The 14,951-nt window shown below is 40.4% G+C and overlaps 1 protein-coding gene across 2 annotated transcripts in view; it reads right to left on the reverse strand.

Moving 5' to 3' along the window:
- asz1 (ankyrin repeat, SAM and basic leucine zipper domain containing 1) overlaps positions 1–14,951 on the reverse strand; it is a 79,917-nt gene that overhangs the window by 21,954 nt on the left and 43,012 nt on the right. For both annotated transcript variants that reach the window (XM_080191716.1, XM_080191715.1), the window contains exons 7-10: positions 14,496–14,623; positions 9,654–9,729; positions 9,051–9,107; positions 2,633–2,745 (exon numbers count right to left, since the gene is read on the reverse strand). In XM_080191716.1, the coding sequence (XP_080047842.1) occupies positions 2,633–2,745; positions 9,051–9,107; positions 9,654–9,729; positions 14,496–14,623 (374 nt within the window). The remainder of the gene's footprint in view (positions 1–2,632; positions 2,746–9,050; positions 9,108–9,653; positions 9,730–14,495; positions 14,624–14,951) is intronic.

The following is a 14,951-nucleotide window of genomic DNA, read 5'->3' on the forward strand; positions in this document are numbered from 1 at the left end:
GAAGTTACATGACTTCTGAAACATTCGCAGTGTCTGCCCCATCCCACCCCATCCCCCCCACCCCCATCCAACCACCAACAATAAATGCATATTTCCATAAATTTTTTAAAATCACTGCATGACTACCTTATGTGTACCACAGAAAGCTCATGATAGATGGAAATCCAGATATTACTAAAAAAATGTATATAAACACATCCCAGAAACAGATTGCAAGGTTAGATTCCCGAACTCTTGCGTGTCTAACAATTTTTACCATAAACATAGTAATTTAAACACCAATGCCAGCTGGAATTGTTTGGACTGCTTTATTCTGACACCTAGTTTAAGATTAAAAAGGTCGTGTGCTCATACATTAATAAAATACTTAATTTATCAAGGAATAAATTGTGTTAAAATTTTCTCTGTAACTTCAATGTGAAATATCGGTGATAAATGTTCGATAATTAAGAAAACTGAACAAGAAAAACCTCCTTTTGGGATACTTCAGGAAAACATAAATATCTCAAGCACAGTCTAAACGTAAAATGTAACAACCTGGATCTTGTGCCAACCATTTACATTACAAATATTATAAACATTATCTTAGCAAAATGTTTTCATTGAAAACACTGATTTCAAAAGCATTTTGTCAAAAGTGAAGTGGTAAGGGTGCTCATGTTGGATTAATTCGAGCACAGCTTATTTTGGAAGACAGGATAATAGTTGATCGCATTCCCTCTGTCATCCATAACCTAAATCCAAACTTTCTGACAATCTCAGGGACATTGTGAACTTAGGCATATTTACAGAGAGGCAGAGGAATTAAGGGTTTCAATGCCTGTCTGCTTACGGCAAGGTCTTCCACAGCACATAATTAATTGCAATATTTGCTTGAAGAACATCAATAATGTGAACATGCTAGAAACTGCATCGACACGCTGACAATAATCTGTTGCTGATGAATGACTCTCAACAGTTTCATGAATTCGAAGGACATAGCATGAATGGAGACAGAGGGTTTCATTGCAAAATAATTCTCATGGTGACAATAACGATCTTATACCTAAATGGATGCTTTAGTCTTTAATATCAAAAAATACCAATAACTTTGTTAGATCAAATTATTCACCTTAACTTTAAAATGATTAAGAGGGCAAACTTTCAAATGAGCATGGTTTCACTTTTACTTGTTGAGTTAGAATATGCTTGTTCCCCTGCAGTCTGCTTAACTTTGTTCCAATAAGTAAATTTTCAAAATCTTTCCTTGACTTTGAGAAATTTCTATGCCAATGTACTATTTTCACTCATTACCAGTAAATATTTAAAATATTTTAAATGTGTCTATTTTATAACTAGTGGGAATCATTTTAAGATGATGCAATGCTAATTTCCCTTCGTAAGCCTTTGCAATTGTTATCTGAAGGAGCAAAATGGTGCAATTTTGGTTTTAAGACTTAGAGTGATTTTACAGTCAAGAGCAATCACATTCTTAATAGCTGCACTCAGTCGAAACAGAAACATTATTACTCCTTTCTCCAAGACAAGATCAAGGATCTGATGGGTCTGGGGAGGACACTGGTAAGTATCGTTTGAAACCATCATATACAGAATTACCTTCCATTAATGTAATATACAACAGAAAATTGCAGGGCTAGGTGCAAGGCTAGTAAATTGAGGGAGAGAAAAAACAAATTTAAGTAGTGCCTTTCACAGCACAGAATATTGCAAAGCATTTCACATTTGGGACACGCATCTCCAATTTCTCTGGTAAGTAGGATGAATATATACAAATGGTGATTGCACGACTCCTTATAATGGACTCCATAAACTATTGTTCCCTTGAATTAAAAGAAAATGGAACTTGTAGGGGCAGGTGGTGGTGGTGTAGTGGTAATGATAACTGACTAGAAATCTAGAGACCCAACCAATGCGCTGGAAACAATGGGTTCAAATTCTACCTTGGCAGCTGGTGGAATTTAACTTCAATGAATAAACTTAGTCTTCAGTGATGGTCACCATGAAAATCACTGATTATTGGAAAAACCCATCTGGTTCTCTAGTGTCCTTTAGGCAAGGAAATCTGCCATCCTTACTTGTTCTGGCCTACATGTGACTCCAATACCACAGCAATATGATTGACTATTACCTGTCCTCAGTTCAAGGGCAATCAGGGATGGAATTAAATGCTGGTCTTGCCAGCAACCCCCATTTCTCATGAAAGAGTAAAGAAACTTACATGGCATCATTTCTTCAGAATGCCTCAAATGTGCTTCACAGCCATGTAATTACTTTTGAAGTGCAGTGTTACATAGGAAACTGTGGCAGTCAACCCTTCCACAAAAACAGAAGTTAATCTCACTAATTCATGGGAAAAATCCCATTTTGAGACCTTTTAAGTACCACTGAGTAAGACAGTTCAATGTTCTATCTAAAAAAGAGCATTTCCAACAATGCAGCATTCACTCACTAGTTACCCTCATGGAGCAACATTGTAACAGAGATTGATGTTAAGATGAATGACAAACTACAGGACTGCTACAAAATACAATCTAATTTGGCTACTCAGTATGGCACTTGTTTTTAAAACAGCCACTGTGCTGATAGAAAAGTATCTGCAAAGTAGTTAGCCAATTCATTACTTTTTTATTACCTGCAATCAAAATTGTCTAGTGAAGGTAACTGGGCAACCTGTAGGTCTTCTGGCTGCATCTCACAAACTGCTTCCAAAATTTTCCTTTGCTCATCCGGATCAGTAATGTTAATCTGCATAAAGATTAAAATTTCTATAGTTTAGACTCAGACAAGGATAAATTTAAAAACTTTCATAGTTATCTACAAATTTATCATTGACGATTAAATGTATTTTCCTGTTTCATCGGAATCCCTAAGCAACAGCGAAGACTAATTGTGTGTAAAGCTATTCACATGCAAGTAATTTTATAATTACCTGTATTCAAAATAATATACCTTCTGCATACTTTTGGCAATTTGCAGTTATAAATCATAATTTCTCAATGGTGATAAACAAACAAATCTAATAGGCGGAATTTTATGAGAATGATTCTAAGTGTCCAGCCACTGGACACTTAGAGTTCCTGATCCGTTTTTTTGGATGAGCTTTCACCCCCAATCTTACAGACGTAGACATTGAAAAATAGTCTTGACCACTTCTCACTGCTGCTAGGAATGGGCTTAATTTGCCAGCCAGTTTGCAGTGGGAGCTATTGTGCATGCGCGGACCTCTGATTCTGCACATGTGCAATTCCAACAGCAAGGGTCGTTCGCGAGAGCAAGCTGTCAGGCCCCTGCTGCTGGAGCTAGCCTGAACCAACGTCCCCGCAACTGTGGAGGTCAGAGGCCGATCGCGAGCCTCACACCGCACATATAGCCCCCACCGCCCATGCCCACCTCCCATTCAGACTGTGATGCAGAGTGGCAATGGCCACCTCTTCCTCCCCTAGAGGGCTGCCCCTTCAGACCCTATCCCCACAGGCCCCAGCCCCAGGCAATGGTCAAGGGGAACCCCCCCTCCTTGCCCTTAGCCTCCTGAGGACACCTCAATGGCCTTCACTGAGACCAACATGACTGTTCCCCACTCTAGGGGAGCAGGTGCTTTCCTTGCTGGAGAGGACCTTGCCCAAAGTTGCAAGGGCAAGGTGAGCCTGAACGATTCAGCGCCGGGCTCACTAATGCTATATAAAGTAGCATTATAATAAATTAACAATTTATTCAACCTCTCGCCCATTTTCAGCGAAAGGCTGACTGTGTCAGAATAAGATTGCATGAGCCAAAAAATCAGGCACAATCCTGATTTCTTGGCTTGCTCCGCCCATCGATGGGTGGGGTAAGCTGGTAAAATCCTGGCCAGTGTTTGTATTTAGGAAACTTGATTCTCACCCTGGGCTTATCAGACTTAACCATATTTTTTCCCTTCAGCTTCTGCATTGTAAGGTGGATTCATCATTGAAGATTTCAATCTTCAAATTAACCGTGCTTTTTCTTCCTTCTCTGGAATCACTGTCCTTTTATCCTCTCTAAAATTCTGCCTTCTTGCTGATTCCCCTGCCCATGTTCAAGGTCAACCCTTCAACCATGTCACCTTCAATAACTCCGGTGTGCTACATCTGCAGTATGTGCCATCTACAAGATGTACTGCAGCAACTGACCAACATTTCTCCCACAGCACCTCTTACTGTACTCCAACAAGAACCATAACAGCACATGGGAATACCAACCACCACCCCTCACCAGTGACTCTGAAGGTGATAGTAGCCCTGAACTTTTATGCCATTCCAGGGGTCAGTGGGTGATCTCTGCTGAGTCTCTCAATCCACTGTGGAAATCTGCATCAAGTTGGGAGCAGTGCACTACTCCCAAGGATGAACACCACTATTCAGTTCAAGTAGTCAGAGGTTTCATTGTAAAAGTAGAATCTGAGATAATTCAGACAGCCATTGAGTGCATGCATGTGCCCATCATGGCACCAGCGGAGGAGCCAGGTGCCATTATGAATAAAAAGAGATTCCACTCTCTAAATATGCAGATTGTGTATTACCATAAGCATAAGATACTGTAGGTTTGTGCCAGGTAACCAGAGCTGCCATTATGCTTGCATCACTGCCCAGTACCAAGACTCTTCATTGTGTTGGCTGGCTGCTGGGAGACAAAGGCTATCCACTAAAATGTTGGCTGATGACAGCACCGGCTCCTACAGAGGACAACAACAACTGCAGTCATGCCTCCACAAGGGCAATAATTGGGAGGATAATAGACATACTCAAGATGAGGTTTTGCTGCCTGGACCGCTCAGGGGATCACTGAAATAGCTTCTGGAACATGTCTCTCTTATAGGAGTCTGCTGTGCCTTAAACAATCTGGCTCTCTCAAGGGCCCTTTGGAGGATGAGTCCAACGATGCTGTTCTAGAGACCGCAGCCACAGAATCAAGCGCTGAGCCTTAGGAGCCGCCTGATCAGAGCTAGAGTTAAGAGCTGGATCCAGCATTGAATTTGCTTATGGAAGGCAGAGAGGCCTTGATTCTATTAGGACTCCAAAGCCAAGATACTGTCTCTGTGCTCAGTAGAATCATTTGAAAAGCCAGGGGCCAATTAACTCTAGCCATTTCCATCCCACCTAGCATGAGTTCCAGATCCAAAAGACCTATTCCAACCACACTTTACAGCATAGGATATCAGCACAGCAGTCTGTCCCTTGGAAAATCGTAACATCTCTCTGAAGCAGATCCACTACCCACCCCTTCAGCAGTGCTGAGCCTCTATCAGTGCGGTTTCACAATAGCTGTGAGTTAACAGCAAAGAAAGCATCGTGAACTTGCTGTTGGAAGCTAATCGCAGATGGAGCAGATTTCACATCCGCTTCCATTCCCGCCAATCATGCTCGCTGGACAAGCATGGGGGTGCAGAGATACCCTACTACATTTGGGAAGGGCAGGAGAAAAATGCTGAAATTTCCTTTAGAAGATTAAACTAGATATGGTACATTATAGGTCTTTGGAACACGAGTTCATTCAAACAAATAGCTTTTTATGGTCAATATTTCCTAAACCCTCATTGGTATGATTGCTGAAATGATTCAAATGCAGTTGAAAGATGACAAGAAACATTCAAACACAGAGTAAAGTTTACCACTCAAAAGTGTGCTGAAAGCGTTGCTTTTTCATTTTTCGAATGAATACAGAATTGAGAGTAATTTTCTCCATTAGACTGTTGAACGAACATTATTTGTGGTATTAGAAACGGCATCAAGACATGGTGTGAGCTCAATGAGTTGATTCTGTCAAATCATAAACTGTAGAGTCTTGACTAGTTTATGGGCTATTAGTCACAATCAGACAGCTTAACAACTTCGGTACAGTGCAAGGCAGTGTTTTCAGACCCAATATATTTTCAGAAATATATAATGGTGGGAAATTACTTATGTTTATTTAATATTTAACATGACATTTAAAGTTATTGAATGATATGTTAATGCTCACAGATGTATAGGCAAAACATCGTCAAAACATAAAACCCCTTCCCATCCCCCAAATCAACTGAGCATTTAGCATACCAGAGAACATTCTACCTGCAAATTAAAAACCTGCAAATGAAGGCTTGGAAAGTTCAACTCTTTAAAAAGAAACATAAAATGTAAGCTTTTCAGGTGGTTAACAACTTTTAGTTACCTGACTATGCTGCCAGTGGGGGGGCAGGAGAGGCACTGTGGGCATCAATGCAAGATTTGTTAAAACGCTATGACTGAACTAAACATTTTTTTTTACAGGATAAATTCTTAGGACAGCAGAGCCATGAGATCTGGATCAGAATTCAATCAGGACACCTGAAAGAGTAGGCTACTGACAATAAAAAAAGCTTTTAAAAATGAATCTAATCACGGCCGTCATTCTGTGCGCTCATGGGATGCAAATTAAAATGCTTTAACAGTTTCCATTAAGCTTCTTCTGAGAAATTGAAAATGAGAAAGACATAAATACACTGTTCACAGCATAAGGGGATACTAGTGTTATGCCCTGTATTATATTATTGTGTAAACGCAGTAAAAAGTCTGACAACACCAAGTTTAAGTCCAACTGATTTATTTGATAGTAAACTCACAAGCTTTCGAGGTTTCCCTCTTCTTCAGGTGAATGGAGAGTTCTGGCCTCAGACACAGCATATAAAGCACAGACAGTTTACAGATTACTGATTAGAATGTGAATCTTCACACCTAGCCTGCTGTTCAAGTCCTAAAGTGGCTGACAATGTGAGTGGAAGGAGCACTGATCACAGGTTAAAGAGATGTGTATTGTCTCCAGACAGTACAGTAAGTGAGGTTTTGCAAACCCAGGCAAGTCACGGGGGTTACAGATAGTGCGACATGAACCCAAGATCCCTGTTGAGACCGTCCTCATGTGTGCGGAACTTGGCTATCAGTTGTAAACTGTCTGTGCTTTATATGCTCTGTCTGAGGCCAGAACTCTCCATTCACCTGAAGAAGAGGGAAACCTCGAAAGCTTGTGAGGAGCAGAGACTGATAGCCAAGTTCCGCACACAAGGACGGTCTCAACAGGGATCTTGGGTTCATGTCACACTCTGTAACGCCTGTGACTTGCCTGGGTTTGCAAAACCTCACTTACTGTACTGTCTGGAGACAATACACATCTCTTTAACCTGTGATCAGTGCGCCTTCCACTCACACTGTTGGCCACTTTAGGACTTGAACAGCAGGTTAGGTGTAAAGATTCGCATTCTAACCAGTAATCTGTAAACTGTCTATGCTTTTTATGCTCTGTCTGAGGCCAGAACTCTCCATTCACCTGAAGAAGAGGGAAACCTCGAAAGCTTGTGAGTTTACTATCAAATAAATCGGTTGGACTTAAACCTGGTGTTGTCAGACTTTTTACTGTGTTTACCCCAGTCCAACACTGGCATATCCATATCATTATATTATTGTGCACATAGCTACTAACAAAAAGAAATACAAGGCAAAACTACAATCATTTGCTCCTTTAATTTAATATTCAAAAACCCGGATGAAGGGCAAAGACACATAATGAAAGATACTGTCAAAGATGGGAATTCCAGACTTTGACTCAGTGACAGTGAAGGAACGCCATTATAGCTTCAAGTCAGGATGGTGTATGACTTCGATGGGAACTTGTACGCAGTGTTGTTCCAATGCATCTGCTGCCATTGTCTTTCTAAGTGGTAGAGGTTGTACGCTTGTTGGTATTGTCAAACAAGTCTTGCCTTAACAGGGATCTTGTGTATGGTGCCGATCAAGAAAATTCTCTTGTACGCATTTCAGGGTTTTGCCCTTTAAATTGTTACTATGAAACTGTCAAATGTCTCATGACCTGTTCAACGGGAGACATGGGAGATTACATGGTACACCACCCAGCTGGAACAGGGCAAATTTCTCACTCTATCCTTGTTCTAACGTCTTTCTATCTGATCACCATCCGACTTGAAGCTATAATGACGTTCCTTCACTGTCACTGGGTCAAAGTCTGGAATTCCCATCCTTTGACAGTATCTTTCATTACGTGTCTTTGCCCTTCATCTGGGTTTTTGAATATTAAATAAAAGGAACGAATGATTGTAGTTTTGCCTTGTATTTCTTTTTGATTTGCTTTCAACATTTTTAAGACTGTCCCACCCATTTCACTGATCCGTGATTATATTTGGAGAGTTGACTATTTTCCATTCAACGCCAACAATCTCTCACTTTTGAGGAGAGAGAATAGAGCCAATGTTTCAGTCTGGGTGAGCTCAGCTCTGAGGAAGGGTCACCCAGACTCGAATCATTAGCTCTATTCCCTCTCCACACATGCTGTCAGACCCGCTGAGATTTTCCAACATTTTCTGCTTTTGTTTTAGATTCCAGCATCCGCAATATTGTACTTTTATTTCCCTTTAATCTCTCACTTTTGTCCACTTGAGTAAGATTTTTTATGTTTCTCTCTGTTATCAAACAACTTTCAGAATTTTTCACCCAAATAGTTTGGGTTTCTTGTAAGCTTCTCATAGCAAATAAAGTTCTTAGTGTTCATATTGATCATACTGATCACAGCTGCTTCTTTTTATAAGTGACATCCTAATAGGATGGTATTGCAAATGAATTAAGTGGTTCATGGTTTAAACATTAGAAAGTTGCACAATGGCACTGTTACAACAAAAATGTTGGTGTATTTCTAGTGAAAGACCATTGCAAATCTGGATAAAAATTTGTAAGATCAAGAAGCAGAATGGTGCCAGATATTTTTGTTTCCTGCTATGGCTAATGTCACAGATATACCCATTGTGGCATGGACTCCTATTATTCAAATGTTAATAAGGGAAATGTCCCCTTATCATAGGGGACATGTGTTCAAATTGATAAATGTCAAAATATTTCACTTGGAAGATTATTTAAAATTCTTAATTCAAATAAAATTTTTTTTGATGAAATCAAAATAGTAATTACTCTGGTAATAAGGAGAAATCAAACTTTTATTAGTCCTGTAATGTGAAGAAATATGACTATTATTGTTCTTTAACTAAAAGATATTTAAAGAAACAGTGAGCAAACCTTTTCAAGGTCTTCTTTCCCCATTGTCAGAAGTCCTCTGAAAGATATATCGTTTGCCTACAGAAGTAATAATAAAATGCATTTTAAAAAGTCAGTACATTTTACAGATGCTCTTTTATGGATATGATTTTAGACTCCAGTGGAGAGACAGTAACATGCAAGTATATTCTACAGTACCAATTTAACAGCTTGTAAAACAATTATTAACCTTTCCATAATGAATTAATCCTAAACTCTATCTTCTATTATAGCCTCACAAACTGTATAGACTAGATACTTCTTTAGGTTTAAGAAACTATTGCAAACATTTTACAAATCAAGTTCTATGTTGGCCTCAGTTGGATTTTTACTGTGCAAGTGATAAAAAACCTCAAGTTTGAAAAGGTATCCCCCATAACAAAATTACTTCTTGTTTCGCATTTTTAAAACTAGGCTAGCCTGTACTTGAGAACACATAAAAGGTTTGACATTTGTTCAAAATAAAGATAAAAATCACAAAAGCAAGGTAGCAGTACTGGATATTTAATAGATAACTCATTGGCTATACAAAATGCCAATGTTAAAGCAAATATTTTTAGTTATCAAAAAAATGAACAAACTCACCTCAAACAATCCCTGCAGATGTTCAAGCTCAAGCCCAGATAGAAACAGTTCTACATCACCAAAGTTTGAAGTTGAACTATAAAAATTCATCAAATCTTTTAATATACAGCAGGAAGGAGCATAATGATTAAAACAACAAAAAATCTTTACAAAAATCAAAATAACATGGGGTCCCATGTACAGGATTTCAGAAATACATTACATCTGATTGGTCCCGACAGCCAGCATTTATGATATTATCAGTCTGTAAGTGATGCTATTGAGCCACTCGAGTACATCCTGTGCCTTTGCCATCCTACATGCTTCGTTCAAGTGGTGTTCAACAAGGGGTGTATTTATTCATCAGCTGAATGGGGTGTTATACGTAGTAATTAGCAACAGGTTTCCTTGCCCATCTTTTATCTGATGTCCTGCAATACGATGGGTACCTGTGATAAGCTCACAGGGAATCAGATAACGTAGGCAGCCAGATGTCATGGGATTTCATGTTGTCCGGCGCCAATTCGATGTTGGAGCTCACTAAATAAACTGAACTCTTGTTCAGCATCTCGATGTTATATGCCTGATAATCTTATATATTTTTACTGCTGTTCTTCACTTCTGGCGATTTTGCTATACAATACTGATCACTTTTGATTGAGTGAAAGAAACAAAAATTATTAAGTACATAATATACAAGTTGAAATCTCAGCAAACTGACTAATGTGGGCCTCATGACTCCAGATGATATGAAATCTCATGACATCTGGTAAAACATAGGCAAGGAAACCTCCTGCTGATTAATACGTACAACACCCCTCTCAGCTGATAAATAAGTACGCTCCATGCCGATCACTTGGAGGAAGCACCCAAGATGGCAAAGGCACAGGATGTACTAGGGTGACTCAGTAGCATCACTACTGACTGAAAATGCTGAGTCCTAAAGGACATACTAGGTCTGAAGCAGGTGATGAGGGAACCAACAAGAGGGAAAAAGATACTTGACCTTGTACTGGCCAACCTACCTGCTGCAGATGCATCTGCCCATGGCAATGTTGATAGAAGTGACTACTGCGCAGTTCTTGTGGAGGCATTGAGGCTACCCTCTATCATTGTTGTGTGTAACAACCACCGTGCTAAGAGAGATAGATTTTGCACACATCTATTAACTCAAGACAGGGCATCCATGAACCACTGTGGGCCATCAGAAGCCGAACTCAGCTCAACCACAATTTGTAACTTCATGACCCACTGTATCCACAACTCCATCTCTGCCAGCAAGCCAAAGGATCAACCCTGGTTCAATGCAGAGTGCAGGAGGGAATGCCAGGAGCAGCACCAGGCATACCTAAAAATGAATCATCAACCTGTTGAAGCTACAACACAGGACAACTCACATGCCAAATTGTACAAGCAGCAAGCAGCAAAGCTACAGCACAAACAGGCCCTTTGGCCCACAAGTTACGCCGATCATATCCATACCTACCAGGCCATAGAGCTATCTGTAACTCCCAATCCCATTAAATCCCATGTAGTCATCCAGAAGTCTTTTAAAAGACCCCAGCGAGTTTGCCTCTACCACCACCGACGGCAGCCGATTCCACTCACTCACCACCTTCTGAGTGAAAAACTTACCCCTAACATCTCCTCTGTACTTGCTCCCCAGCACCTTAAACCTGTGTCCTCTCGTAGCAACCATTTCAGCCCTGGGAAAGAGCCTCCGAGAATCCACCTTATCTATTCCTCTCAACATTTTATAAACCTCTATCAGGTCGCCTCTCAACCTTCGTCTCTCCAGGGAGAAGAGACCTAGCTCCCTCAACCTATCTTCATAAGGCATGCCTCCCAGTCCACGCAACATCCTTGTAAATTTCCTCTGCACCCTCTCAATAGCTTCCACATCCTTCCTGTAGTGAGGCGACCAGAACTGCGCACAGTACTCCAAGTGGGGTCTGACAAGGGTCTTATAAAGTTGCAGCATTACCTCCCGACTCCTAAACTCAATCCCTCGATTAACAAAGGCCAGTACACCATACGCCTTCTTGACCACATCTTCCACCTGCGAGGCCGATTTAAGAGTCCTATGGACCCAGACCCCAAGGTCCTTCTGCTCCTCAACACTCCTCAATCAACAGGTCAAATCTAGATTCCTTCCAGCTGTGAATGGTGGTGAACAATTAAACAACTCACTGGAGGCTGGGGTTCCACAAATATTCCAATCCGTAATGATGGAGGTGCCCAGCACATCCGTGCAAAAGATATTGTTCAAACATTTGCAGCCATTTTCAGCCACAAGTGTTGAGTGGATGATCCATCTCAGTTGGCCTCCTCTGGAGGCTCCCAGCATCACAGATGTCAGTCTTCAGCCGATCTGTTCACTCTACATGACATCAAGAAACAACTGCAGGCACTGGATACTGCAAAAGCTATGAGCCCTGACAATTTCTCTTACGCTCTAAGAATTTGCCACGCCCCCTGGTAAGGACGTACAGTACGGCTGCAACACAGGCATCTACCCAACAATGTGGAAAATTGCCTAGATATGTCCTGTACACAAAAAGCAGGACAAATCCAACTCAGCCAATTACCACCCAATCAGTCTACTCTCAATCATCAGTAAAGTGATGGAAGGAGTCATCAAGTAGCACTTGCATAGCAATAACCTGCTCATAAATGCTAGGTTTCGGTTCTGCTTCGGCTACTCAGTTCCTGACCTCAATACAGTCTTGATCATACACGGACAAAACAACTGAACACCAGAGGTGAGGTGAGAGTGACTGCCCTTGATATCGAGACAGCATTTGACCCAATATATGCTATCAAGGAACACTAGCAAAACCGGAGTCAACAGGTATTGGAGGAAATCTGTCCCCAGGTTAGAATAAAAGATGATGATTGTGGTGGTTGGAGTTAAATCATCTCTGTTCCAGGAAGTCATTGCAGGAGCTCCTCAGTGTAGTGTCCTCGGCCCAAACATCTTCAGGGGCTTCAGCTATGATTTTCCTTCCATCAGAAGGTCAGAAGTAGGGACGTTCGCTGATGATTGCACAATGTTCAGCATCATTCATGGCTCCTTATATGGTGAAGTAGTCCATGTCCAAATGCAGCAAGACCTGGATAATATCTAGGCTTGGGATGACAAGTGGCAAGTAACATTCATGCCACATTAGTATCAGGCAATAATCATCTCCAACAAGAGAGAATCAAACCATCAGCCTTTGACATTTAATGGCATTGCCATCGCTAAATCCCCCACTATCAACATCCTAAAGTTACCATTGATCAGAAACTGAACTGGACTGGACTGATGAGCCAACACAAGATGGAATTGAGAATGGTGAAGAGGATTTTAAGAAGCTTCACAGTAATTTAGACAAGTTTTGTGAGTGGGTGAATACATGGCAGGTGGATACAATGTAGATAAGTGTGAAGTAATCTACTTAGAAAGAGAATGGTAGTGTACTATTTAAATGGTGATAAATTGGAAAATGTTTACACACTTGTATTTGTGTCCTTATACACCAGTCACTGTAAGCAAGCATGCAGGTGCAGTAAGCAGTTAGGAAACAAAATCGTACACTGGCCTTCGTTGTAAGACAACTTGAGCACAAGAGCAAGGATACCTTACTGCAGCTTTACAGGGCCTTGATGAGATCAGACTTAAGAGTAGTGTGTGCAGTTTTAATCTTCTTACCTAAGAAAAGATAAACTTGCCATCGAGGGAGTGCAGCAAAGTTCACCAGACAGATTCCTGGATTGGCAGGATTGTCATGGGAAGAGAGGTTGGGTTGACTAGGCCTGCGTTCACTGAAGTTTAGAAGAATAAGAGGGGATTGTATTGAAACATTTAAAATTCTGACAGGGCTGCGCTAACTGGATGCAGGGATGATGTTTCTCCTGGTTGGGGGCTCTCGAAAAATGGGTCATAGTCTTAGGATACAGGGTATGCCATTCAGGACTGAGATGAGGAAAAACCACTTCATTCAGAGGGTGGTGAACTTGTAAACTCTTTACCACAGAAAGCTGGAGGCCAAGTCACTGAATATATTTAAGAAGAAAACAAATAAATTTCTAGACTCTAAAGACATCAAGGGTTATGAAAGGAGAAAGTGGGAGTAAGGTGTTGAGAAAGATAATCGCATATGATCATACTGAATAGCAGAACAGATTCAAAGCACCCTAGCTTTGCTCTTATTTTCTACATAAAAACCATGGTCATAAGAGCATATCAGAGGAAGAAATCTTGTGACAAGTAACTCATCCCGACTCCCCAAAAGCCAGTTCACAATCTACAAAGCACAAGTCAGGAGTGTGATGGAATACTCTGCATGTGCCTGGAAGAGTGCAGCTCCAATAAAACTTAAGAAGTTCAAAACTATCCAGGAAAAAGCACCCTGCTTGATTGGCACCCTGTCTACAAAGATACCCTCCATTCCACTACTGACGCACGGTGACGGCAGCAGTGTGCACAAGATGCTCTGCATGAACTCATCAAGGCTGTTTAGACATCTTCCCCTAAGCATACAACCTCCACCACCAAGGAGTACAAGGATTGAGGATGCATGGGAACACCACCATCACCATTACCTGCAACCACTGCATCATTCAATATTCCAGGGCGATTAAAATGGAGTAAGTGATTATTTCCCTTTATATTAAGTAGTTATCATTTAGAACCATTTCCATGCAACAATTTCTTCTAGCTCTGTGTTTTAAATTGACAAATATTTAGTCAGGCACAATTATTAAGACTGTTAAACAGAGTACAATAGGAAAATACAGAATTTGACAAATTCTTATGAAGTAATATAAATCAAAAAATTACCAGCATAATTTTTAACAAGATACTGAACAGTTTATTACCAGAATCTGGTGTTCTTTCCTGCATTAGAATGACTTGTGAAGTGTTTGAAAATCACCTCCTCTTTAGATACATTCTGCAGTTTTCCCAATAAAGATGAATTTGAAGTCACTGAGAGTAATGATGCTAACTGAAGAAAGAAAAACAAACTAAAAAATGTTTTTGCTTTATTATAGTGAAACAAATAGCGATCTTTATTATATAATTTGCTATTAGTGGTCCGCATGTGCATCTCTGAACAACCAGTTTTAAATTCAAAAATTGTGTTTAAATTTGTAATAGACTATTTTAGCAAAAACACAGCCAACTGCACTAGCTTCCATACTGCATACCTATTAACCACAGGCAATAACAAAATTAAATATAATACAGAAGCATATTCTGTGCTTTTCATTTTGTTTTCTCCAACGCAACTGTCAGTGGGAATGCTATAGAATTCACTTACTGACTTAAGCAGT

The sequence above is a fragment of the Carcharhinus amblyrhynchos genome, chromosome 6, assembly GCF_965287045.1.
Source record: "Carcharhinus amblyrhynchos chromosome 6, sCarAmb.v2.hapA, whole genome shotgun sequence".
In the NCBI taxonomy this organism is placed as follows: Eukaryota; Metazoa; Chordata; class Chondrichthyes; order Carcharhiniformes; family Carcharhinidae; genus Carcharhinus; species Carcharhinus amblyrhynchos.